The 26990-nt window shown below is 42.9% G+C and overlaps 1 protein-coding gene across 3 annotated transcripts in view; it reads left to right on the top strand.

The window, feature by feature from the left end:
- Positions 1-26990, top strand: part of FAT3 (FAT atypical cadherin 3) — a 550552-nt gene that overhangs the window by 448981 nt on the left and 74581 nt on the right. For all 3 annotated transcript variants that reach the window (XM_065881705.1, XM_065881704.1, XM_065881703.1), the window contains exons 9-12: positions 10-4083; positions 8279-8475; positions 9494-9647; positions 11935-12168. In XM_065881705.1, coding sequence (XP_065737777.1) covers positions 10-4083; positions 8279-8475; positions 9494-9647; positions 11935-12168 — 4659 coding nt within the window. The remainder of the gene's footprint in view (positions 1-9; positions 4084-8278; positions 8476-9493; positions 9648-11934; positions 12169-26990) is intronic.

The raw sequence follows: 26990 nt of genomic DNA, 5'->3' as shown, positions 1-26990 counted from the left end.
CTATTGCAGGGAACACTGGGAACACATTTAAGATAGAACCAGTCCTGGGCATCATCACAGTTTCTAAAGAGCCAGACATGACAACAATGGGTCAGTTTGTCCTGTCAGTCAAAGTCAGGGATCAGGGTTCCCCGCCGATGTCTGCCACCGCGATTGTGCGAATTTCTGTCACCATGTCTGATAATTCTCACCCCAAGTTCACTCACAAAGACTACCAAGCAGAAGTACATGAAAATGTTGATATTGGAACATCAGTCATTCTAATCTCTGCCATCAGTCAATCCACCCTCATTTATGAAGTCAAAGATGGAAACGTTGATGGGGTTTTCACCATAAATCCCTATTCTGGAGTCATCACCACACGCAAGGCACTGGATTACGAGCATACCTCCTCTTATCAACTCATTGTCCAGGCCACGAACATGGCAGGAATGGCTTCCAACATCACAGTCAATATTCAGGTTGTTGATGAAAATGATAATGCGCCAGTTTTTCTCTTTTCTCAGTATTCGGGTAGCCTAAGCGAGGCAGCCCCCATCAATAGCATCGTCAGGAGCTTGCACAACAGCCCGCTGGTGATTCGAGCCACCGATGCCGACAGCAATCGGAATGCTCTGCTTGTGTATCAGATTGTTGAGTCCACGGCCAAGAAGTTCTTCACAGTGGACTCCAGCACAGGTGCGATCAGAACAATCGCGAACCTGGACCATGAAACCATCGCCCATTTCCATTTTCACGTGCACGTGAGAGACAGTGGTAGCCCCCAGCTGACGGCAGAGAGTCCCGTTGAAGTCAACATAGAAGTGACAGATGTGAATGACAACCCACCTGTGTTCACTCAGGCTGTGTTTGAGACTGTCTTACTCCTACCTACCTATGTCGGAGTGGAGGTTCTGAAAGTTAGTGCCACGGATCCTGACTCCGAGGTGCCCCCAGAACTGACGTACAGCCTAATGGAAGGTAGCTTGGATCATTTTTTAATTGACTCAAATAGTGGAGTGCTCACTATTAAAAACAACAACCTCTCCAAAGATCACTACATGCTGATAGTTAAGGTGTCTGATGGGAAGTTCTACAGTACTTCCATGGTCACCATCTTGGTTAAAGAAGCCATGGACAGTGGCCTCCACTTTACACAAAGCTTTTACTCCACCTCCATCTCAGAGAACAACACGAACATAACCAAAGTTGCTATTGTCAATGCAGTGGGAAATCGCCTTAATGAGCCCTTAAAATACAGCATCTTAAACCCAGGAAATAAGTTCAAGATAAAATCTACCTCAGGGGTCATTCAGACCGCCGGAGTCCCATTTGACCGTGAAGAACAAGAGTTATATGAGCTGGTTGTGGAAGCCAGCCGAGAGCTAGACCATCTGCGGGTGGCAAGGGTGGTGGTCAGGGTTAACATCGAAGACATAAATGACAATTCTCCAGTCTTTGTGGGCCTCCCTTACCATGCTGCTGTGCAAGTTGATGCTGAGCCTGGCACCCTGATTTACCGAGTGACAGCCATTGACAAAGACAAAGGTGCAAATGGAGAAGTGACCTACCTCTTACAGGATGACTATGGCCACTTTGAAATTAACCCTAATTCAGGGAAAGTTGTTTTAAAAGAAGCTTTCAACTCCGACTTGTCCAACATTGAGTATGGAGTCACCATCCTAGCCAGAGATGGTGGAGAACCCTCTTTGTCCACATCCGTGGAACTTCCCATCACTATTGTCAACAAAGCAATGCCTGTGTTTGATAAGCCTTTTTATACAGCATCCATCAACGAAGACATCAGCGTCAACACCCCCATTCTAAGCATCAACGCCACCAGCCCAGAAGGCCAAGGCATCATATACATCATTATTGATGGGGATCTTTATAAACAATTTAACATTGACTTTGACACTGGGGTCCTGAAAGTCGTTAGCCCTTTGGATTATGAAATTACATCTGTTTACAAGTTGACAGTAAGAGCCAGTGATGCCCTCACTGGGGCCAGGGCTGAAGTCACCGTTGACTTGCTACTTAATGATGTAAATGACAACCCCCCTATTTTTGATCAACCCACGTACAATACAACATTATCAGAAGGTTCTCTCATTGGGACACCTGTTTTACAAGTTGTCTCTACGGATGCAGACTCAGAAAACAATAAAATGGTCCATTATCAGATTGTCCAGGATACTTACAACAGCACAGATTATTTTCACATAGACAGCGCAAGTGGCTTAATCCTGACAGCGCGGATGCTGGACCATGAGTTAGTGCAACACTGCACTTTGAAAGTCAGAGCCACAGATAATGGCTTCCCATCACTGAGCAGCGAGGTCCTGGTTCATATCTACATCTCGGACGTAAATGACAACCCTCCAGTCTTTAATCAGCTCATTTATGAGTCATATGTGAGTGAATTAGCCCCCCGGGGCCATTTTGTAACTTGTGTGCAAGCCTCCGATGCAGACAGCTCTGATTTTCACAGGTTGGAATACAGCATTTTATCTGGGAATGACCGGACAAGCTTTCTGATGGACAGCAAGAGTGGCGTCATCACGCTCTCCAACCACCGGAAGCAACGGATGGAGCCTCTGTACAGTCTCAACGTGTCCGTCTCTGATGGACTGTTCACTAGCACTGCCCAGGTGCATATCAGGGTCCTCGGGGCCAACCTGTACAGCCCTGCCTTTTCTCAAAGCACCTACGTAGCTGAGGTGAGAGAGAACACGGCCGCTGGGACAAAGGTGATTCACGTTCGAGCCACGGATGGGGATCCAGGGACATATGGGCAGGTCAGCTACGCCATCATCAATGACTTTGCCAAGGATCGATTCCTCATAGATGGCAATGGACAGGTCATCACAACAGAAAGGCTCGACCGGGAAAACCCTCTGGAAGGAGACATCAGTATTTTTCTGAGGGCCCTTGATGGCGGAGGGAGAACAACTTTCTGCACCGTGAGGGTGATTGTGGTGGATGAAAATGACAACGCCCCCCAGTTCACGACGGTGGAATACAGAGCCAGCGTCAGGGCAGATGTCGGACGGGGTCACCTGGTCACTCAGGTTCAAGCCATGGATCCAGACGATGGAGCGAATGCGAGGATTACTTATTCCCTCTATAGCGAGGCCTCGGTCTCGGTGGCTGACCTCCTGGAAATCGATCCTGACAATGGCTGGATGGTCACAAAGGGCCATTTTAACCAGCTGAAAAACACAGTGCTGTCCTTCTTTGTCAAAGCAGTGGATGGGGGCATTCCGGTGAAGCACTCCCTCATCCCCGTCTACATCCACGTCTTACCCCCTGAAACATTCTTGCCGTCCTTCACCCAGTCTCAGTATTCCTTCACCATTTCAGAAGATACAGCCATTGGGAGCACGGTGGACACCCTGAGGATTTTGCCCACTCAGAAAGTCAAGTTCAGCACAGTTAATGGGGAGCGGCTGGAAAATAACAAGGGAGCTGTCTTCATCATAGAACAGGAAACAGGCACGATCAAGCTGGACAAACGTCTTGACCATGAGATCAGCCCAGCTTTCCACTTCAAAGTAGCAGCCACTATACCCCTGGACAAGGTAGACCTTGTGTTCACGGTGGATGTAGACATCAAGGTATTGGATATGAATGACAACAAGCCAGTCTTTGAAACTTCAAGCTATGAGACGATCATCATGGAAGGGATGCCTGTGGGCACCAAACTCACGCAGGTGAGAGCCATCGATATGGACTGGGGAGCCAATGGGCAGGTCACCTACTCCCTCCACTCAGATTCCCAACCTGAAAAGGTGATGCAAGCGTTCAACATTGACAGCAACACAGGCTGGATCAGTACCTTGAGAGACCTGGATCACGAGACAGACCCCACGTTCACCTTCTCCGTGGTGGCCTCCGACCTCGGGGAGGCCTTCTCTCTTTCTTCCACAGCATTGGTCTCTGTCAGGGTGACGGATATAAATGACAACGCTCCGGTCTTTGCCCACGAGGTGTACCGAGGGAACGTGAAGGAGAGCGACCCTCCGGGCGAGGTGGTAGCTGTCCTCAGCACATGGGACAGAGACTCTTCTGACATCAATCGACAAGTGAGCTATCATATTACAGGTAAATCTGTCACCCTTGGTTTTCACTATGTGCTCTGCTTTCTAAAGAAAGATGGAAGGTGGCAGAGGGGTAAGAGTAGGAGAGAAGAAGGAAGATGAGATGAGGGTTTGAGAAGTTACCTTACCTCTCTGGGGCTGAGGAAAATATCTGAGTAGCGTCAGTTTTTTAGTTGTTACTAACTCAGCCTTAGTTTGGAGTTCATTGTTTTGCCTATGACAGATTACCCAGATTGGTACCCAGTCCTTGAGTCAATTTTTATCATTTAAAAAAGAGTCCAGCCAAATATCTCAGTGGAAGAAATGAAAATAACAGCTCTTTTTGATTGGGGGCAGGGGAATGCATGTTTATTTTAAGTATATGCCTTTCTCCTACTTTTTGTAGCAGTAAGAAAAATAAATAGCAAGTCTTTCCTGGTAGTAAAAACTCAGATGCGTGCACGCACACAACACACACATATACAAATCAAAGGGCATGGTTTGACCTTTTGCTGAAAAATGTTAACTTATAACTCCAAGTCAATGGGTATGTCTTCTGACATCACAATTTTCTTGGATCCCTCTTCTGTCTTTCCAGATAGTAAATAGCAGTTCAATAGGAAAGCCAAGGTAGACAAATGAGGTCACCCAGAGTGCACAAAAAGCATCACCATTACTCTAAGGGGCAGAGGATCTCATGTCAGAGTGAAGAAGAGGTGTCACTGATCAGGAAGAGCTTTCTGGGGGTGACTGGCCTTAAACTGCAAAGAGGAGAGGGTTGGTGGTATGGGAGCAGTCTTCCTAAAAACTATTTGGGGGTTTTAAAGCTAATATTTTGATGCCATGACATTCAAAGGCAGAACATAAGCAAAGTGCCAAAAGATTTTAAAGAATCCATCCGTACTTGTAGTCAGGTGGCCTCCCTTTAGAAAAACTGCATTATTCAAAGTGAAAAATGAATTAATTAGAGTGCCCTCAGGGCACAGAATCTGCTTAAGTATGTTAGTGGGAAAGTTAATTAATCACTGCAGAATAAGATCCACAGAAGAGCATATGTGTCATTGCTCGGGACCACCACACCTCCCCTCCACAGCGCTACTCTTTTTCTTTATGGAACTGTTTTCTTGGTGCTGTTTTCTGTTTAAAGGTCTTAATGCATTTGTGCTTTGTCTGATACCGTTCATTTGGGGTTTTTTTTTTCATTGAAATGTATATTTCTGCAGTAAAGACATGAGTGATAGTGGTAAGGAAAGAAAGGTGAGTAAAGCAACAACTTTGATTCATTTGCATTCAGTTTCAGACAAAAAGCTTCTTAGGCATTCTTTTTTTTTTAAGTTTTTTAAAAGTTTTTATTTATTTTTGGCTGCGCACGGGCTTTCTCTAGTTGTGGCGAGCGGGGGCTACTCTTCATTGCAGGGTGCACGCTTCTCATTGCGGTGGCTTCTCTTGTTGTGGAGCACGGGCTCTAGGCATACAGGCTCCAGAAGTTGTGGCTCGCGGGCTCTAGAGCGCAGGCTCAGTAGTTGTGGCGCACAGGCTTAGTTTCCGCGGCATGTGGGATCTTCCCGGACCAGGGCTCGAACCCGTGTTCCCTGCATTGGCAGGCAAATTCTTAACCACTGCGCCACCAGGGAAGCCCTTCTTAGGCATTCTGAGGATAATTTTCTATTTGGAAGAATGTTTAAATACTCAGCTTCAATTATTTACACATCGTCTGTGAATTCTCAGTGGTTGGTTTAAGGGACCATCCCACTAACTTTTACCAAAGTAATGAGAACAGAGTAGCTTCAAGCTACTGCTACTATTAGCCGTGCCAACCACCAACGGATTTTTATTAGATTTAACTTTTGCCCTTGACGTCACACAACTTGGCCGCCACTGATGAACAAAGGACGATTAATCATTTTATTTCGCAAAAGAGCAGTGTGGGCCTGCACCAGAAGCATTTAATAGGGAGGTTACATTTGTGCATGCTGAAATCTTATTCAACTGAAGTAAAATTGCATCGTAGCCCGTGGTAGAGGAAAGTGATTTTCCAGGGAGGACCCCGTGCCTCACCAGAGCACGTTTCTCAGCCTCAGCATTATTTGCGTTGAGGGCTGGATAAGTCTCTGTTGTGACATTGTAGGATGATTACCAGCACCTCTGGTTTCTATCCACTAGATTCCAGTAGCACCACCACCAGCATCACCCCTGATGTGACATTCAGAAATGTCTCCAGAGGCTGACAAATGTCCCGGGGGTTTGCACACAGCCACTGTCAGTTGAGTTGAGAACCACTGTCCTAGAGGAATGAGCAGCCCTCACCTTCTCTGCACTGTCTGCCCAGTACGGTCCATTTCTCCTGTCACTGTTTTGCCAAAGTTTGGCCTCTGTGCACCGGTGCCAGATTAAATCTTGGAGACAGAGTTTGGGGTGAAGTAGAAAGAAATCGCTTTACTGCTTTGCCAGGCAAAGGGGGCCACAGCGGGCTAATACCCTCAAGACTGTGTGTCCCACCCTGGAGAGGGTACTGAAGAGTCGTCTAGTGTTCAAGGAGCAGGGCGTGATCAGCTCACAGACATTCTGATTGGCTGGTAGTGAGTTAATGGGGAGTCAGCTTCATCAACCTGCTGGTTCCAACCGGTCTGGGGTCTACGTGCTTGTGGGCAGCACACGGTTAACTTCTTCTACCTGGTGGAGGATTCAGTATCTGCAAAACAGCTCAAAGGACATGGCTCAGAATATTACCTATAGCCCTTGAGAAGAATAAAGGCCTTGACTTTGTTTAATGGCTAAAGTATTATTATTTTGTCTTGCTTGACTGTTTTCCTTTCTTTCTGCATTTTCTCACTTCTCTGATTGAATTTATTCTTTGATTAAAGTTTTCCTACAGACAAAAGGCAGGTGGAGGTCTATTGTAGGAAGGCCTCATAGGGTCCTGCTTGGTTACAGTTGTTCCACACTGCTGAGCCCCTGGATGCCCGTCCCCCACCCCCCCCCGCCCCGCCTCCCATGCCTTATATCCAGAGTGCAGTCTGACGCTCCCACTACTTCTCACTCAGTCCCTCCGGCAGGACCGTGGGTTTGCCCTCTGTTCTTTTAAAGATTCATTGTAAGAAGATGAGATGGCTCCACTTTTTCAGTGAAGCAGCAGCCAGCAGGCTTTCCTTATTTATTTGTTTATCGTCAGTCTTTCCCATCAGAAAGTGAGCTCCACCACGAGAGCAGGGATTTTGGTCACTTTTGTCCACCGCTGTGGACAGCCCCACTGCCTGGCACAGTGCCTGGCCCAGAGCAGGTGACAAATACGTGGGAATGCTCAAACAAACGAGACAGCGATGACCTAACTGGATTCCGGACTTCTCGCCAGTTGTCTCGTCCAGTCTTCCTCCGTGTTTGAAGTGACATTATCTCCCCCTTCAGGTTTGGAAGGTCAAGGTGGTTTTCTTCTTCCTTCCTCCAAGCTGCTTTTGTCTCCCTGTAATTCAGTGATGTGGGAAAGTCATATTGCTGGGACTACATTCATTGTTTCAGCCTCATCAAGAGCGGTTCCACTCTAGCTTTTCTACGTTTCTTCCATTTTCACCAGCTTCACTGTGTTAAATTTGATCTAATTGCAGTGCTTATCTCTGAACGGCTCCTTCAATGACCCTGCATTGGGGCTATTTAATCCTAATGGGTCTTCCTCTGTCACACAAACTTTTCTTCCCCAAACTTCAGTCCTTATAAGAAGAGCTGCTGTATGATAAAGGCTTCATTAAGATTCCTTAATAGAACTGACTGCCTTTCCTTGACTGCATAATCAACGGCTAATGAAATTGTCTTGGTAACAAGAGCTATAGTGTATTACATCCTCTCTTGAGACGAAGTGGAAAGACAGTTGTATCAGCCCGATAAGAAGACTGATTGTTCACAGTTTGAATTTGATTGTCCTTAAGGGGAGCTAAACAAGAGATCATCTCCCGCTTCTCTAAGTGTATTTTCTTCTCTTGGAAAGTTACTGTTTTACTTTCCACACAAGCCAAGCATATAAATATCATGCTTTGTTGCAGGAGAGTCAAAAGGAAGTGAGTGTCAATTGTTTTTCAGCATCGTAAACGAGGCAGTTTGAGAGGCACCTGGATGACCCCCCCCCCCCCCCCCCCCCCCCCCCCCCCCCCCCCCGCACAGGCCTCTTGCTGTAGGTGGAGATCAAAGCTTTTCATTTCACATCTTCAAAAACTCTTTTTTCACCACAGGAGGGAACCCCCGAGGAAGGTTTGCTCTGGGCCTGGTGCAGAGCGAATGGAAGGTCTACGTGAAGAGACCTCTAGATAGAGAAGAACAAGACATTTACTTCCTCAATATCACTGCCACTGATGGGCTCTTTGTCACTCAGGCCATGGTAGAAGTGACCGTCAGTGACGTGAATGACAACAGCCCAGTGTGTGATCAGGTGAGATTTGCGGCTGTGTCGCATATATCACTGCTTTTTACTCTGCTTATTTAAATTAAGTCAAAACCCATTTCACTTTTCTCCTTAAGGCCAGGCTGCTTTCTCATCTTATCTCCTTAATTAACGAGCTCCAAATGGTTATAAGAGGGTAAGAGGCGGACTCTAGGATGAAATATTATAAACATGAAAAGAGTATAGTTAGCACGATCAGTACCTAATTCTGCCCACCAAAAAAATCAAACAAACAGAAAAATAAAACCAGGAGTCTCAAAATTAAATAATTTTTAAGGACTCATAAAGGACACTATGAATTTTTCTGTCTGAATCACCTATTTCATGAAAGAAGAATGGACCACTCAGAAGTATGAATTACTTTTTTCGTATAAGGTTACACAGCTGGTTGGTAGCAACGTCGGTAATGAAGCTGGGTCTCCAGACCCCTTATGAAGTGGCCTTTCCACCACAGTTCAAAGCGTGACAGCGAATGCAAGGTGCCAGTAATTGATTTTATTTCCTTTCTTACCAAAGTTAAATCACCCTTCATTTACCTTTTCCTTACATGTGGATTGAGAGACAGTATTGGTGCTCTTTAGCTCAGAAAAGTGTTGCAAATAGATGTAGTCTCTCATACTAATGCCAGATGTTAGTAGTGGCTCTTTAAAGAGTTGAAGGGTCCCAAGGACTGAGAGGGGCGTGATCAATATGTGATGTGGGTCATGGTTCCACAAGGGTGGGGATTTTTGTCTCTTTTCTTCTCCGTTGTACTTCTAACATCTCAGTGGTACCTAGCACATAGTAGGTGCCCAATCAGTAGTTGTTGATGATGAGCATGGGAGGCGCAGAGCAAGAGGTATTCTCTGTTTCATCATATGGTATAAGATGATTCTGTGGTAAAGGAAAAACATAGCTGAAGATAAATTACGCGAATGCATTTTTAAAGAAATCATTTATAATGCTAAATAGGACAATTGCCCCACAAATACCAATGATTCAATTACTTTTCTTTACCTTTGCCTAGGTTGCATATACAGCATTATTTCCCGAAGACATTCCGTCAAACAAAATCATCCTGAAGGTCAGTGCCAAGGATGCTGATATTGGATCCAATGGAGATATACGATACTCACTCTATGGATCTGGAAACAATGAATTTTTTCTAGATCCACAAAGTGGTAAGGCGAAATTTATTCTTTGGGTAAATGCCATTGTTAATCCCCGAGAGAAGTTAAACTCTCACGTGGTCTTATCACTAGGGGGTAGTTAGTATACAAGAGCCTTGATATGATGCCCTGCTATCTTGGACTCTTAAGAAATACCAGTAGCACGTGGTGTTTGGAGGACAGAAACCTCACGTGGCCTATAAAACTTGCCCTGACTTTACCTGCATTTAGCGGCACCAAGTAATCGGATGTGTCTGTTTGCTTCTCCTCTTTCTCATATCCATGAGTTAAAGCAGCTGACCTATAAATAGTATAAATAGAATTCTATCACAAATGCAAGTTTCCATGCACACCAGACAGCAGTGCATAGTAAGGAGAGTTTTGCCCTGTTGAAATCCCTTTTGGGTCCCTATGCTTATTAACATACTTGTCTGGTTTTTATTCAACATTCCTGTCTAGTTTCTCCAAAGCTATGAGTCCTCAGACTTGCTTACATATTGAGGTAAAATTTATAAGGTGAAAGGTTATGTACCCTAAAGGCAGATGCCCGCATTGAAGGCCATAGATAATGGAAAAGGCATTTTCTATGGAGGTGAATTATCTCAGTGTTGTGTATTGGATGGCCCATCCATTGACAATTTTTCAATGAAGTGTAAAGATTGAATAATTTGCATATTTCCAGTGTTGTGTTCATCAGAATGAACAACAACTAATTTCTGAGTCTCCAGAAGGTATTGGTTCCTCCCTAGCTCTCTCCCACGTCTGGTGCATCTTACTGGGAAGGGCTTAGCTACATAACAATATGCTACTTGGCTAAAGAGGCCTGGCAATTTTTTATTGAATAGGTAACATTTATTAACTACTAGACCTAAAAGTACTTTATGGGATATTTGTGTTCGATTCCAAGATGAACCAAACAAAGCATCCCCAAGGGATATCGTAACCCAGTGGAGAAGACAGAGCTGTAAGTCAATACTAATAATGACAGAAGTAACAACAATAATAGTGAAAGACAGAATGAGTGCCCGGGAGAGATATCAGGAGAGATATATCTGGGCACAGAGGAAGAAGTAGCTAATATTCTGATAAGAGGGAAGGAGAAACTTTTAAAGCAGAGCTGGCATTTGAAATGAGCCAGGATTCTAGGAGCTAAAGCAGGACACTGCCAGTCACGGGGGCAGCGTGGGCAGAGAGCACGTCACATCCAGGGAAAGCTGTGTACAACATTGTCACTGGTCAGAGGAGCCACAGAATGGCTCGTGAGACAAGTGGTGGAAAAACAACTTTAGGTCAGATTTTGGAGGGTCTTGAATGCCCAACTGAAAAACCCCTGGGTGTTTTGGAGAAGGGGAGAATGATCCAGGCTAGATTTGAGAACTGGCTGCAGTCAGGAAGCCATAGGAGGCACAGCTTTATAAGTATAGATGGCTTCGTTCCAGTGACTTCTACTGATTTTGTTAAGAGTACATAATAATATTTCATGAGTCCTACTTTTCACCAAACAGTATTTATTCAGCTCTGTCGTGCTTATTGCCATCATCCATTGAAATTTAGGTAGCAAGAATAACAAAATCCCCACAGGGGCTGACACTCAGGACCAGTACAGCTATCTGAGTGATGAAAATACAGACATAACCTCCCACCATGTTGGTTGCCAAAGAGCTGCTGCTTTAAGCTTCTCAGATAACCCCCCACTGGAATCCTCCCCCAACAGCCGCAGGCCCTACCACTGTCCAGCAAGTGGGGTGCGCCTGGCACAGCTGGACTCCTTCATGACCTCTTTCTGCTAAAGCCAGCCTGTTTTGACTGTTTTTCTCTAAAAGATGGGGTAAAAAAAAAAATGTTAAATATCTGGAAGCAGACAGACTGCCCCTTCTGAGTTTACAAATCATAGACCTGATTGACCGTTAGAGAACTAAGGATACTGGTCCATTTTTCATGCTTTTTTTCTGGAGAAAATCCAGAAACAAGGCCGATCTCCAGAGCAGTTCTTGAGATGTTTAAAGAGGTGTGGAGCTTCTCCATGCTGCCAAGAGAAGGAATCCCTGAAACAAGAGGTTTCACGGTGGGATTCATTCATCTGAAGGTCGTACAGTTGGTTTTTTGTTGCGTCCAGAATCCCATCACTTTTTCCCTGATGCTTAAAGAAATTGAACTTGCTCGATTTTTCAAAGCATGACGCACTGGAGCCAAATGTCAGCGATCCTTCCTGTACTGGGGATTCTGTATGTACAATAATTGATTCTCTGCTCTTCAAAGAGAGACAGTTTTTGAAAAGCTAGGTCATTTATTTTCACAGGTGAGTTAAAAACTTTGGCTCTGTTGGACCGGGAGAGGGTCCCTGCATACAGCCTCATCGCCAGGGCCACCGACGGGGGTGGCAGGTTCTGCCAGTCTGATGTCCGTCTGATCCTGGAGGATGTGAACGATAACCCCCCAGTGTTTTCGTCCGACCACTATAATGCCTGTGTCTATGAGAACACAGCCACCAAGGCTCTGTTGACCAGAGTTCAAGCAGTAGATCCCGATGTCGGTAAGTCAGCTGCACTGATGGGATGCCTCCCTGTTTGTACATCTGACACATCTTCAGGTGCTACCTGTCCTTTAGTTTCATCAGCCCACCTTGGCTCCTTACCATGAAAACAAGTACATTAAACCACATTTCAGCTCTTCCGCTGACACACTTCATATGCACAAGAGAACTCTGCAAGGCATCTTCCCGCCTCTTTCTAGGATTTGAAGAAGCGATACCATGAATTCCTTTACCTTTTAACAAAGATCTTGGGGTTTGCACTTTTTTTAACCTTTAGCATAAAAATAATAGCTTTCTTACTTGCCCATTCCTCCTGAACATAGTGAAAATGCTGTGTTGTGTGGCAGGGAGACTTCATTTCCATTTCTATAAAGAATTGCATCCCATGCTTTAGCTGAAATACGGCAATCTCGATTTATGGTGGTACCCCATAGTGCAAAGACCAATTATGAAATGTGCTGCCAGTCCAATGTGGATTTTTTTTTAACTGCCGTTTTCCAGAGTATTTTGCTCATATAAACTGACATTACTAGGAGGGGTGTGGGTGTGGGCGATAAGAAGGAATTAGAATTGAAAGTTGCTAATAAAGTTTGTGTTCCAATCCACTTTACATAATGAGATGGTGAGTTAGAAAAGATCGGAGTTAATTGCTAGGTAGTCCTTCTGAGAATGCATGAGTTATTGAGGTGACTGCATGATGGAATCTAAATACGAAAGGGCATATAGACAGCCTCTTGGTTGTGCATTTTAAGAGCTGTAAATCAGGGGACTGGAGAATGATGGGGTGTGTCTGTTATGCTAAACAGGCCTTTATATAATTCAGGGTCTTATTGCTTAATTCTGAATTGAAAGAAAAATTATTGGACTAATGGAAAAGTAAATACATGATAATTAGTTGAAAACAAATGTAGAGCCCAGGGTCTCTGCATATTTCCCCTTAGAGAAATTAGTGGCTACACTATGAATTATTGTTCTTACCTCATTAGCATAATTTCTGAGGCTGAGAACCAACCCTTTAAAAATCTGCATATTGTAAAGCTTGGTAAAAAAGAAAATGATAAACAGGAAAAGACTCTTTTCATTTTGGCTGTGCCACGTGGCTTATGGGATCTTAGCTCCCCGACCAGGGATCAAACCCAGGCCCTTGGCAGTGAAAGCACCGAGTCCTGACCACTGGACCACCAAGGAATTCCGGAAAAGACTCTTTTATTGATTTATAATTATGTAATACTTACAAATACTCTTTTTTAAATGAGGATTGGAAAACATTCTATGGACTCTTGATAGCAGACTTTTGGGGAAAAGAGGACAGAAATCATGCAGATGAATCATTAATAATTTAAATTTGACTCTGAGAATGTGTATTTGGGCCAGAGATGAAATTTTAAGATCTAAAAATGTTTTAATTTAAACTAAAATTTCAATTTTAAAAAACTGGAGTTTTTCTACTCACCTCCTTCCTAAAGGAACTGGGTATGCTCTATGTACTAGAGATTGTACAGAACACAGAGGGAGTCTGATCAGTGCACATGATGTTTCAGACAGTGGAGGTGGGGAGAGGTTATTGACTCACAGATGTGGTTGTGCTGGAGGGTATGCAGTTAGTTAGCTCCGTCCTTCTGACTTCTGAGTCAGCTGTCCGGGTTGGCAGTTGGGGAAGAAGGGTTGACCAGACTCTGGGCATTAGCAGGACAGAGATGATAAAGTCTTTCAAAGACCAAACCCAGAATAACGACCTTATCGGCACCTCCCTCTGCTATTTGCACTAATTAGCAAAAAATTAGCTTACGCTCAGAGCTTCAAACAGACACGGAGTTATGAGTGCTGCTCATCTAAGATGTGTTCACCAGGCTATTGTATTCGCTTCCGGAAAACCAGAGCATAGGATACCAGATTCTGGGTCATAGTCTCAGTTTTTGTAGAATTCATTTAGCTTTAAAAAAATAAAAACTAAGACAGCCGGGAAAGAACAAATGAACACCCCTAAAAAGGCAAGCTGAGCACCTGCTATTTCCAGGCACTGTGCTGAGGAGGTGGGTGTGAAGGTCTCGGTCAGAGCCTGCAGGGGGATTCCAGAGTCAAACCCACATTCTCCAGAGTCCCGGGTGTCAGTGACTGGGGGCTCATGCCATTTTCATTAGCAGCCTGATTCCCCATTTCTCCGTCTTCTGTAAGGCAGCACAGAGGAGCGCTGAGCCACATACTGAGATGACCAGTGTGTGGAGTGGGCGAATCATCTGGTGGCCAAACTCAGCCTCTGGTCTGAAGCTGAGTTTGCACATGAATCATTAAGACTGAATCCAGCCCTCCAGTATCTTTAGTTTGGCTTACAGACAGTGTTCCAAAAAGTTTGAATTAATTAATTGTCAATAAAAGTCAAGAGATATTGATTTGAATTTTCAATTTCTGGCATTTTCTAAAAACAGCACTCAGAAGACTCAGCAATTCCAGGTGCACAGTCCCACCATGGTAGGAGCCTAATAGCAGCTGCCTCCTTGATACCAGCCAGTTCTCACCCTCCCAATCCCCAGCCATCTCACTTACTTATGTTACCACCTGACTTCATAGGCCCCTCTCTAAAGTGACAAGGAAATGTCTGATTTTTAAAGAACTTTTAATTTTGAAATAATCATAGGTTCACAGGAAGTTGCCCAAAACAAAAATGTACAGGAGGTGGCATGTACTTTTCACCCAACCCTTTCTCCCAATGATACCATCTTGCATAACTGTAGTACACTCAGATTTTGGCGCAGGTGCGTGTGTCTGTGTGTGGTTGTGTGTGTGTGTGGTTGTGTGTGTGTGTGGGGGGGGGTGTGTGTGTGTGTGTGGGTGTGGTTGTGTGTGGGTGTGGTTCTATGCAGTTTTATCACCTGTGAAGCTTCATGTAACCACCACACCCACCTCCTCTGCACACTTCCTTCCCAGCCTCTAACCCCTGGCAACCACTAATCTCCGTATCTATAATTTTGTTATTTCACAAATGTTATTTAAATGGAATCGTGTAGTTTGTCACCTTTTGAAAATGGCCCTTTTCACTCAGCATCATTCCTTTGAGATCCATGCAAGTGGTCTAACTGGTTTCTGACCCTAGTGAAGAACATTGGTTCCATTTGTAAAAATGACAGGGCTATTTGGTTCATGAAACTTCTTTTGTTAAGCATATTCCTTTACCTAAAGTTACAAAGGATTTCAACAGCATTTGGCTGCAGTATATACTAAGTCGCTATAAACCGCGGAAAAAAGACAAAGATCTATTAATCTGAAATCCGATTCCATTGCTTCGTAAATTCAAAATGCTTACAGTGACTTGCTAACCTTTCATATCCTGGTTTCCTAATTTTAAAAAATATTATTGCTTTTAGCCAAACAACTCTTTTCCTATGCCAGATTCATTATTCATAATGAACCAACTGCCTAGGTCAGGAATAAAATAAAAACAGAGGAAGACAAGACCATTTTAGCACCCAATTTATGAGTTCTAAGAAATAGCATGGCAACTGTCTAGATTTCAGCATTAAATTCTTAGTTTTCCTGTAAAATGGAAACATCCTCAATCCCATGAACTAATGACATGACTTTAAGACCGAACATTTACAAAAATTTAATACTTTCAGTAAAGATTAGGAGACCTTTTGTTGCACCACATCTTTGGGGTTAATATTTTACTATTTACCGTACCTCTTAAGATAGGAATTGTGTCCAGGTTCTCAATTTTGAGGGTTTTTTAAGCTAGCAAATGGAATATGCAGAGGTGAAAATTGGAGCTAAAATCTGTGATCATTTTAGGCAAAGTGACATGGAAATAAAATGTAAACTTGCACTGGAAAATATGCCAGAGACCATGATTTATTGAGAGGCGAATGTCCAGATATTTGAGATTCAAGAGGACATATTTTTCCTCTTATGGATCAGGGACATAAAGCAAGGAAATGTTCTAATGAGCAACTCACTCCTTTCCTGTAAAATATTTCCTACAAAGTTTAGAACTTCTTTCAGGGATTTTGGAGAAACTTGGAAGCTTGTAACATTCATTACATTTATTTTCCATTCAATATAACTAATTAACGAGTAGCTACGTAGCAGGCATTCTGGAAGGAACTATACAGGGAATGTGCAGTGACAGGCCCAGGTTCTATGCAGTAGTGAAGGGCATGAATCGGCAACACATAGACCTTGAATAAAAGGCATAGCTCGCAGAATGAATGGGATTCAACAGGCGGAGGGAGAAAGGCCTTCAGAAAAACAGGAACCAGGAGGATGAAGTTGCAAAGCTGGGAAACTCTGGACCCAATTAAATAGTTGGGAGATCATCACATGGTCAAGGACAGAGAGAAGGCAGTGAGATGAGAGCAGGCATCTGGGCCTGATTGTGGTGGTTCACAAAGACCAGGAATTGTGTGCTTAAACCAATAGATAGAAAAGAACCACTGAGCACTTTGGAGAAAAGAAATTCATGAGTTCTGGGTTTGGGAAATGCTAATCTGATAGGAGCATCTAACATCGGCGTTAGGAAATCTTCTAGGAGAGTATCAAGAAAGATCACGGGGGCCAAAATTCGAGTAGTAGCTTTGGGATTTAAAAGGAAGGAGCGGGGACTTCCCTGGTGGTCCAGTGGCTAAGACTCCATGCTCCCAATGCAGGGGGCCCAGGATTGATCCCTGGTCAGGGAACTAGATCCCCCATGCCACAACTAAGAGTTCACATGCTGTAACTAAAGATCCCGCATGCTGCAATGAAGATCCTACACACGGCAACAAAGATACCGCATGCCGCAACTAAGACCCGGCACAGCCAAATTAATAAATAAAAGGAAGGAGCAGAGGAGAGAGAGATGTTATATGTGAAATCTGTCGATTTTGGTACTGACTGGACTGAAGGCACAATGGACAGGCTAGACAAGAACTCAAACTCGTGCACCAGGTGCAGGTGCTGTTTGCACAGAAATAGCTTAGGTGGCCTGAAGCAGGACCTGGTGTAGAAAGATGAAAAACTGGAGACACATTGGGAATTAAAGTACAGTCCTTCAGGAAAAAGTCAGGAATAAAGATAATAAGTTTGTTAATCATGACAGAGTAGGGAGGCTTTGCCTTTGAGCGGTTTACAGTCATAGTGGGAAACAGGCAAGCACAAAAGAACATTCAAAGAAAAATGGAATCAGTGTTATAAGAGAGTTGCATCTGTAAAAGTAGGAATTTTGCTTATTTTTAAATTTAATTTCTCTTTTATATTGGACTACAGTTGATTTACAATGTTGTGTTAGTTTCAGGTGTACAGTAAAGTGATTCAGTTATACATATACCTATATTCATTCTTTTGCAGATTTTTTCCCATAGAGGTTATGACAGAATATTGAGTAGAGTTCCCTACACTACACAGTAGGTCTTTGTTGATTATCTGTTTTATATATAGTAGTGTGTATGTGTTAATCCTAGACTCCTAATTTATCCCTCCCCCCATGTTTCCCCTTTGGTAATCATAAGTTTGTTTTCAAAGTCTGTGAGTCTGTTTCTGTTTTGTAAATAAGTTCATTTGTACCGTTCTTTTAGATTCCACATATAAGCAATATCATATTATATTTGTCTTTCTCTGTCTGACTTACTTCACTTAGTATGATAATTTCTAGGTCCATCCATGTTGCTGCTAACGACATTATTTCATTCTTATTTGTGGCTAAGTAATATTCCATTGTATATATGTACCACATCTTTTTGTCCATTCCTCTCTCAATGGACATTTAGGTTGTTTCCATGTCTTGGCTTTGTAAATAGTGCTGCAATGAACATTGGGGTGCATGTATCTTTTGGAATTATGATTTTCTCCAGAAAAAATAGGGATTTTGTAACGATTATTCAATACATGTAAAATGCTAGCACAGGTCCCTGTGGGAACATGAAAACATGAGCAATGAATTTTCAAGTGGGACAATTCAGGAAGGATTCACAAAGTGGTATTAGCATTTAAGTTGGGTTTTAAGGGTTGGGGCTTTTCAGAGACCTTCAAGATGTCGGAAGAGTAAGGCGAGGCGATCACCTTCCTTCCCACAAATACATCAGAAATACATCTACATGTAGAACAACTCCTACAGAACACCTACTGAACGCTGGCAGAAGACCTCAGACCTCACAAAAGGCAAGAAACTCCCCACGTACCTGGGTAGGGCAAAAGAAAAAACAGACAAAAGAATAGGGACAGGACCTGCACCAGTGGGAGGGAGCTGTGAAGGAGGAATGATTTCCACACACTAGGAAGCCCCTTCACTGGTGGAGATGGGGGGTGACAGGAGGGAAGCTTCGGAGCCACGGAGGAGAGCACAGCAACAGGGATGCAGAGAGCAAAGTGGAGAGATTCCTGCACAGGGGATCGGTGCCGACCAGCACTCACCAGCCCGAGAGGCTTGTCTGCTCACCCGCTGGGACGGGTGGGGGCTGGGAGCTGAGGCTTGGGCTTCAGAGGTCAGATCCCAGGGAGACAAATGGGGTTGGCTGCATAAACACAGCCTGAAGGGGGCTAGTGTGCCACAGCTAGCCAGGAGGGAGTCTGGGAAAAGGTCTGGAACTGCGGAAGAGGCAAGAGACCATTGTTTTGGGGTGCCTGAGGAGAGGGGATTCAGAGGACCACCTAAACGAGCTCCAGAGACAGGCGCAAGCCATGGCTACCAGGGCGGACACAAGAGAGGGGCATGAAATGCTAAGGCTGCTGCTGCAGCCACCAAGAAGCCTGTGTGCACGCACAGGTCACTATCCACACCTGCCCTCCCAGGAGCCTGTGCAGCCCGCCACTGCCAGGGTCCCAGGATCCAGGGACAACTTCCCCGGGAGAACACACAGCATGCCTCAGGCTGGTGGAACGTCACGCCGGCCTCTGCCGCCGCAGGCTCGCCCCTCATCCATACCCCTCCCTCCCCCTGGCCTGAGTGAGCCAGAGCCCCCAAATCGGCTGCTACTTTAACCCTGTCCTGCCTGAGCGAAGAACAGACACCCTCAAGAGACCTACACACAGAGGTGGGGCCAATCCAAACCTGAACCCCAGGAGCTGTGCGAACAAAGAAGAGAAAGGGAAATCTCTCCCAGCAGCCTCAGGAGAAGCAGATTAAATCTGCATAATCAACTTGATGTACCCTGCATCTCTGGAATACCTGTATAGACAATGAATCATCCCAAAATTGAGGTGCTGGACCTTGGGAGCAATGATATATAGATATATATATATATATATTTTCCTTTTTCTCTTTCTGTGAGTATGTATGCGTATGCTTCCTCAAGTGATTTTGTCTGTAAACTTTGCTTTTACCATTTGTCCTAGGGTTCTGTCTGTCTGTTTACTTTTATTTTTATTTTTTTAAGTATAGTTTTTAACACTTGTCATTGGTGGATTTGTTTTTTCATTTGGTTGCACTCTTCTTTCTTTCTTTTCTTTTCTTTTATTACTTTTTAATTTTTAATATTTTCTTTTATTTTAATTACTTTCTTTTCTTTTCTTTCTTTCTTTCTTTTTTCCTCCCTTTTCTTCTGAGCCATGTGGCTGACAGGGTCTTGGTGCTCTGGCCAGGTGTCAGGCCTGTGCTTCTGAGGTCGGAGAGCCAAGTTCAGGACATTGGTCCACCAGAGACCTCCCAGCTCCACGTAATATCAAACTGTGAAAGCTCTCCCAGAGATCTCCACCTCAATGCTAAGACCCAGCTCCACTCAACCATGAGCAAGCTACAGTGCTGGACACCCCATGCCAAACAACTAGCAAGACAGGAACACAACCCCACCCATTAGCAGAGAGGTTGCCTAAAATCATAATAAGGTGACAGACACCCCAAAATACACCACTGGACGAGGTCCTGCCCACCAGAAACACAATATGCAGCCTCATCCACCAGAAAATAGGCACTACTACCCTCCACCAAGAAGCCTACACAACCCACTGAACCAACCTTAGCCACTGGGGGAAGACATCAAAAACAATGGGAACTACGAACCTGCAGCCTGTGAAAAGGAGACCCCAAACACAGTAAGTTAAGCAAAATGAGAATACAGAGAAACACACAGAAGATGAAGTAGTAAAGTAAAAACCCACCAAACCAAACAAATGAAGAGGAAATAGGCAGTCTACATGAAAAAGAATTCAGAGTAATGATACTAAAGATGATCCAAAATCTTGGAAATAGAATGGAGAAAATACAAGAAACCTTTAAAAAGGACCTAGAAGAACTAAAGAGCAAACAAACAATGGTGAATAACACAATAAATGAAATTTAAAATTTTCTAGAAGGGATCAATAGCAGGATAACTGAGGCAGAAAAAATGGAGAAATGACCTGGAAGCCAAATAGTGGAAATAACTACTGCAGAGCAGAAAAAAGAAAAAAGAATGAAGAGAATTGAGGAAGTCTCAAAGACCTCTGGGACAACATGAAACACACCAACATTTGAATTATAGGGGTCCCAGAAGAAGAGAAAAAGAAAGCGACTGAGAAAATATTTGAAGATATTATAGTCAAAAACTTCCCTAATATGGGAAAGCAAATAGTCAATCAAGTTGAGAAAATGCTGAGAGTCCCATACAGGGTAAATTCAAGGTGAAACATACCAAGACACATATTAATCAAACTATCAAAAGTTAAATACAAAGAACAAATATTAAAAGCAGCAAGGGAAAAATAACATACAAGGGGATCCCCATAAGGTTCACAGCTGATCTCTCAGCAGAAACTCTGCAAGCCAGAAGGGAGTGGCAGGACATATTTAAAGTGATGAAAGCCTACAACCAAGATTACTCTACCCAGCAAGGATCTCATTCAGATTCCACAGAGAAATTAAAACCTTTACAGACAAGCAAAACCTAACAGAATTCAGCACCACCAAACCAGCTTTGCAACAAATGCTAAAGGAACTTTTCTAGGCAGGAAACACAAGAGAACGAGAAGATCTACAATAAAAAACCCAAGACAATTAAGAAAGTGATAATAGGAACATAGATATTGATAATAACCTTAAATATAAATGGGTTAAATGCTCCAACCAAAAGACATAGACTGGCTGAATGGATACAAAAACAAGACCCATATATACGCTGTCTACAAGAGACCCACTTCAGACGTAGGGACACATAGAGACTGAAAGTGAGGAGATGTAAAAGATATTCCATGCATATGGAAATCAAAAGAAAGCTGGAGTAGCGATTCTCATATCAGACAAAACAGACTTTAAGGCAAAGATTTTTACAGGAGACAAAGAAGGAGACTACATAATGATCAATGGACAATCCAAGAAGAAGATATAACAATTGTAAATATTTATGCACCCAACATAGGAGCACCTCAATACATAGGCAAATGCTAACAGCCATAAAAGCAGAAATCGACAGTAATACACTCATAGTAGGGGACTTTAACACCCCACTTTCACCAAAGGACAGATCATCCAAAACGAAAATAAATAGGGAAACACAAGCTTTAAATGATACATTAAACAAGATGGACTTAATTGATATTTATAGGACATTCCATGCAAAAACAACAGAATACACTTTCTTCTCGAGTACTCATGGAGCATTCTCCAGGATAGATCATATCTCGGATCACAAATCAAGTGTGGTAAATGTAAGAAAATTGAAATCATATCAAGTATCTTTTCTGACCACAATGCTTTGAGACTAGATATCAATTAGAGGAAAAAACCTGTAAATAATACAAACACATGGAGGCTAAACAATACACTACGAAATAGCCAAGAGATAACTGAGGAAATCAAAAAATTCCTAGAAACAAATGACAATGAAAACACAATGACCCAAAACCTATGGGATGCAGCAAAAGCAGTTCTAAGCAGGAAGTTTATAGCAATATAATCCTACCTCAAGAAACAAGAAACATCTCAAATAAACAACCTAACCTTACACCTAAAGCAATTAGGGAAAGAAGAACAAAAAGACACCAAAGTTAGCAGATGAAAGAAATCATAAAGACCAGATCCGAAAAAATGAAAAAGGAATGAAGGAAACAATAGCAAAGATCAATAAAACTAAAACCTGCTTCTCTGAGAAGATAAACAAAATTGGTAAACAATTAGCCACACTCATCTAGAAAAAAGAAGACTGAAATCAATAGAATTAGAAATGGAAAAGGAGAAGTAACAACTGATATTGCAGAAATACAAAGGATCATGAGAGTTTACTATAAGCAACTATATGCCAATAAAATGGACAACCTGGAAGAAATTGACAAGTTCTTAGAAAAGCACAACCTTCCAAAACTGAACCAGGAAGAAATAGAAAATATAAACAGACCAATCACAAACACTGAAATTGAGACTGAGATTTAAAATGTTCCCACAAACACAAGCACAGGACCAGATGGCTTCACAGACGAATTATATCAAACATTTAGAGAATAGCTAACACCTATCCTTCTCACACTCTTCCAAAATATAGCAGAGGGAGGAACACTCCCAAACTCATTCTACAAGGCCATCATCACCCTGATACCAAAACCAGACAAAGATGTCACAAAAAAAGAAAACTACAGGCCAATATCACTGATGAACATAGATGCAAATATCCTCAACAAAATACTAGCAAATAGAATCCAACAGCACATTTAAAGGACCACACACCATGATCAAATGCAGTTTATCCCAGGAATAATCCCAGAAAGGATTCTTCAATACACGCAAATCAATCAATGTGATTTACCATATTAGCAAATTGAAGGACAAAAACCATATGATCATCGCAACAGATGCAGAAAAAGCTTTCAACAAAATTCAACTCCCATTTATGATAAAAACCCTCCAGAAAGTAAGCATAGAGGGAACTTACCTCAACATAATAAAGGCCATATGTGACAAACCCAGGGCTAACATCATTCTCAATGGTGAAAAACTGAAACCATTTACTCTAAGATCAGGAACAAGACAAGGTTGCCCACTGTCACCACTGTCATTGAATATAGTATTTCAAGTTTTAGCCACAGCCATCAGAGAAGAAAAAGAAATAAAAGGAATCCAAATCGGAAGAGAAGAAGTAAAGCTGTCAGTGTTTGCAGAGGACATGATACTATACGTAGAGAATCCTAAAGATGCTGCCAGAAAACTACTAGTGCTAATCAATGAATTTGGTAAAGTAGCAGGATACAAAATTAATGCACAGAAATCTCCTATACGCTAATGATGAAAAATCTAAAAGAGAAATTAAGGAAACACTCCCATTTACCATTGCAACAAAAAGAATAAAATATCTAGGAATAAACCTACCTAGGAAGACAAAAGACGTGTATTCAGAAAACAATAAGACACTGATGAAAGAAATGAAAGATGATACAAACAGATGGTGAGATATACCATGTTCTTGGATTGGAAGAATCAACATTGTGAAAATGACTGTACTACCCAAAGCAATCTACAGATTCAATGCAATCCCTATCAAACTACCAATGGAATTTTTCAAAGAAGTAGAACAAGAAATTTCACAATTTGTATGGAAACACAAAAGACCCCCAATAGCCAAAGCTATCTTGAGAAGGAAAAATGGAGCTGGAGGAATCAGGCTCCCTGACTTCAGACTATACTACAAAGCTACAGTAATCAAGACAGTATGGTACTGGCACAAAAACAGAAATATAGATCAATGGAACAGGATAGAAATCCCAGAGATAAAACCATGCTCATATGGTCACCTTATTTTTGATAAAGGAGGCAAGAATATACAATGGAGAAAAGACAGCCTCCTCAATAATTGGTGTTGGGAAAACTGGACAGCTACATGTAAAAGAATGAAATTAGAACACTCCCTAACACAAAAATAAACTCAAATTGGAATAAAGAGCTAAATGTAAGGCCAGGCACTATAAAACTCTTAGAGGAAAACATAGGCAAAACACTCTACAATATAAAACACAGCAAGATCCTTTTTGACCCAATTCCTAGAGAAATGAACATAAAAACAAAAATAAACAAATGGGACCTAATGAAACTTAATAGCTTTTGCACAGCAAAGAAAACCATAAACAAGACGAAAAGACAACCCCTAGAATGGGAGAAAATATTTGCAAATGAAGCAACTGACAAAGGATTAATCTCCAAAATATACAAGCAGCTCATGCAGCTCAATATCAAAAAAACAGCCCAATACAAAAATGGGCAGAAGACCTAAATAGACATTTCTCCAAAGAAGATATACAGATTGCCAACAAACACATGAAAGGATGCTCAACATCACTAATCATCAGAGAAATGCAAAACAAAACTACAAAGAGGTATCGCCTCACACTGGTCAGAATGGCCATCATCAAAATAATCTACGAACAATAAATGCTGGAGAGTGTGTGGAGAAAAGGGAACCCTCTTGCACTGTGGGTGGGAATGTCATTTGATACAGCCACTATGTAGAACAGTATGGACGTTCCTTAAAAAACTAAAAATAGAACTACCATATGACCCAGCAATCCCACTACTGGGCATATACCCTGAGAAAACCACAATTCAAAAAGAGTCATGTACCACAATGTTCATTGCAGCTCTATTTACAATAGCCAGGACATAGAAGCAACCTAAGTGTCCATTGACAGATGAATGGATAAGGAACATGTGGCACATATATACAATGGAATATTACTCAGCCATAAAAAGGAACTAAATTGAATTATTTGTAGTGAGGTGGATGGACCTAGAGACTGTCATACAGAGTGAAGTAAGTCAGAAAGAGAAAAACAAATACCATATGTTAACACAATATATATAGAATCTAAAAAAAAAAAAATCTTCATGAAGAACCTAAGGGCAAGATGGGAATAAAGATGCAGACCTACTAGAGAATAGACTTGAGGACATGGGAAGGGGGAAGGGTAAGCTGGGACGAAGTGAGAGAGTGGCATGGACATACATACACTACCAAATGTAAAATAGATAGCTAGGGGGAAGCAGCCGCATAGCACAGGGAGATCAGCTTGGTGATTTGTGACCACCTAGAGGGGTGAGATAGGGAGGGTGGGAGGGAGGGAGACGCAAGAGGCAAGAGATACGGGGATATATGTATACGTATAGCTGATTCACTCTGTTATATAGCAGAAACTAACACACCATTGTAAAGCAATTATACTCCAATAAAGATGTTTTAAAAAAAAAGGGTGGGGGCTTGAACTTGGGTCAAGAAGAGGGGAACGATCCAGTAGCAAAAGAGAAAGAAAGAGATGAGGGTTGTATTAGCCAAGATAGGCTTGACGAGACTGAGGTAACTTTTTAAAAATCTCAGTGGCTTAGTCCAGCCAAAGTTTAATTCTTGCCCCGAAGTGCAGGTTAGCATGAGTCCATTCAGTGACGTGGAGATCGGTCCCTCCATCCTGTCAACAGGATCTTCTTGACCTTTGGTGCTCAAGGTCACTGCAGCAGGAGAGGAGAGGGATGAAGGAGGCACACAGGCTCTTAGCTAACTCAGCCTGGGAGAGACCCAGATCACTCTGTCACTTTCCCTTGCCCAGAAGTAGTCAGAAGAGGCTGGGGAATTTAGGAGAGGCCATGGGGTATTTGGTGAGCACTCGTTGTCTCTGCCACAATGATGAAAGCAGGAAAGGACAACTGCCCCAGCAGGTCCCAAAGAGACTGGAGAGGTTAGCATTACTCATATGAGTAGGGAGGGTGAGCCTCAGCAATTTGGAGAGACCACTTGACCTTAGAAATCAAAGGAAGGAGAGGGGCAAAAAGAAAAAAAAACAACTGACACTCAAAGGAAGAAACTAAGAGGGAGATGCTGAGGATAACCCAGTTAGGAGGCACACATCCACCCTCAGACATCTCCATGTGGTAAGAGGAGACTAACATGGGGGCAGCTGGGCTGGGCGCTCTGAGGTGAGAGAAGGGAGCTAGTTTCAGGGGCCAAAGGCAACATGAGAGGGAGTCACAAAGAAGTGGGGAAGAGAAATTCCTCACCCACTGAGGGCTCTGTAGGTGCTGGGTTATAGAAATGAACAGACCCAACCAGTAGAGTGAATTACATAAATAGAAAAGATGAGAAGTTCTCTCTCAGAGTCTTCCAGAATGGTGCTTTTCCCTCTAAAGTTAATAGTTAGATCCTCATATTAACAGAGAGAACAAGAAAGAAACAGAGAACACGTATCTCTTGACAGAACTTTTCCTTTTTTTTTTTTCTGACTGCGTCGCGTAGCCTGTGGGATCCTAGCTCCCCAATCAGGAAGTGCAGAGTCCCAACCTCTGGACCACCAGGGAATTCCCAGAACTTTTCCATTTTTACCCAAGTGTTTGTTTTCCAGCAGTCCTCAGCGTCCTTAATTTTGCACTGTCATTCACTGTAGTAATGTAAGCTTGCAGTCCATTTGGAGATTCATTTTCTGCATATTTCACGAGGGAGATAGATGGCATCATGACTCCAAGCGTGCTCTCATGGGGCAGAAGCTGGACTGAACTTGGTTTTCCAGAGAATGGATCTTGTTAGAATAAAGGGCTGGCCCAGTATCTCAGAGCCTCATTTGCTCTGAGCATGTAGCTCCTCATGAAAGAGCAGGAAATTATTTACCTGAGAGGAGTGTTCACGAAAATAACCACTGAGGGTTATTAAATAGAGATCTTTCTGACCAAACCACTTTAAATGGATCTCTCCAGTTGTTTCTTGCCTCTTCTGACACATTCCTAGGCTTGTGTGGCTGCCACTTGTTGAGCCGTGAAAAAAGACTCAGGAAGAACAGCTAAGAGATGAGTTAAGGCAAGTGCACCACAAAGTGCTGGAAGGATGACAGAAAAGCATGTGGGTCTAGTGCTCTGGGCTGGCTGTTTCCTGCATCGTCCTGGGATGAAGTCTGAGGGAGGGTCATTCAGACCAGTCTGT

The sequence above is a fragment of the Phocoena phocoena genome, chromosome 8 (genome assembly GCF_963924675.1).
Source record: "Phocoena phocoena chromosome 8, mPhoPho1.1, whole genome shotgun sequence".
Lineage (NCBI taxonomy): Eukaryota > Metazoa > Chordata > Mammalia > Artiodactyla > Phocoenidae > Phocoena > Phocoena phocoena.
The sequence above is the reverse complement of the archived record's forward strand: the minus strand, read 5'-3'. Positions and strand labels throughout refer to the sequence as shown.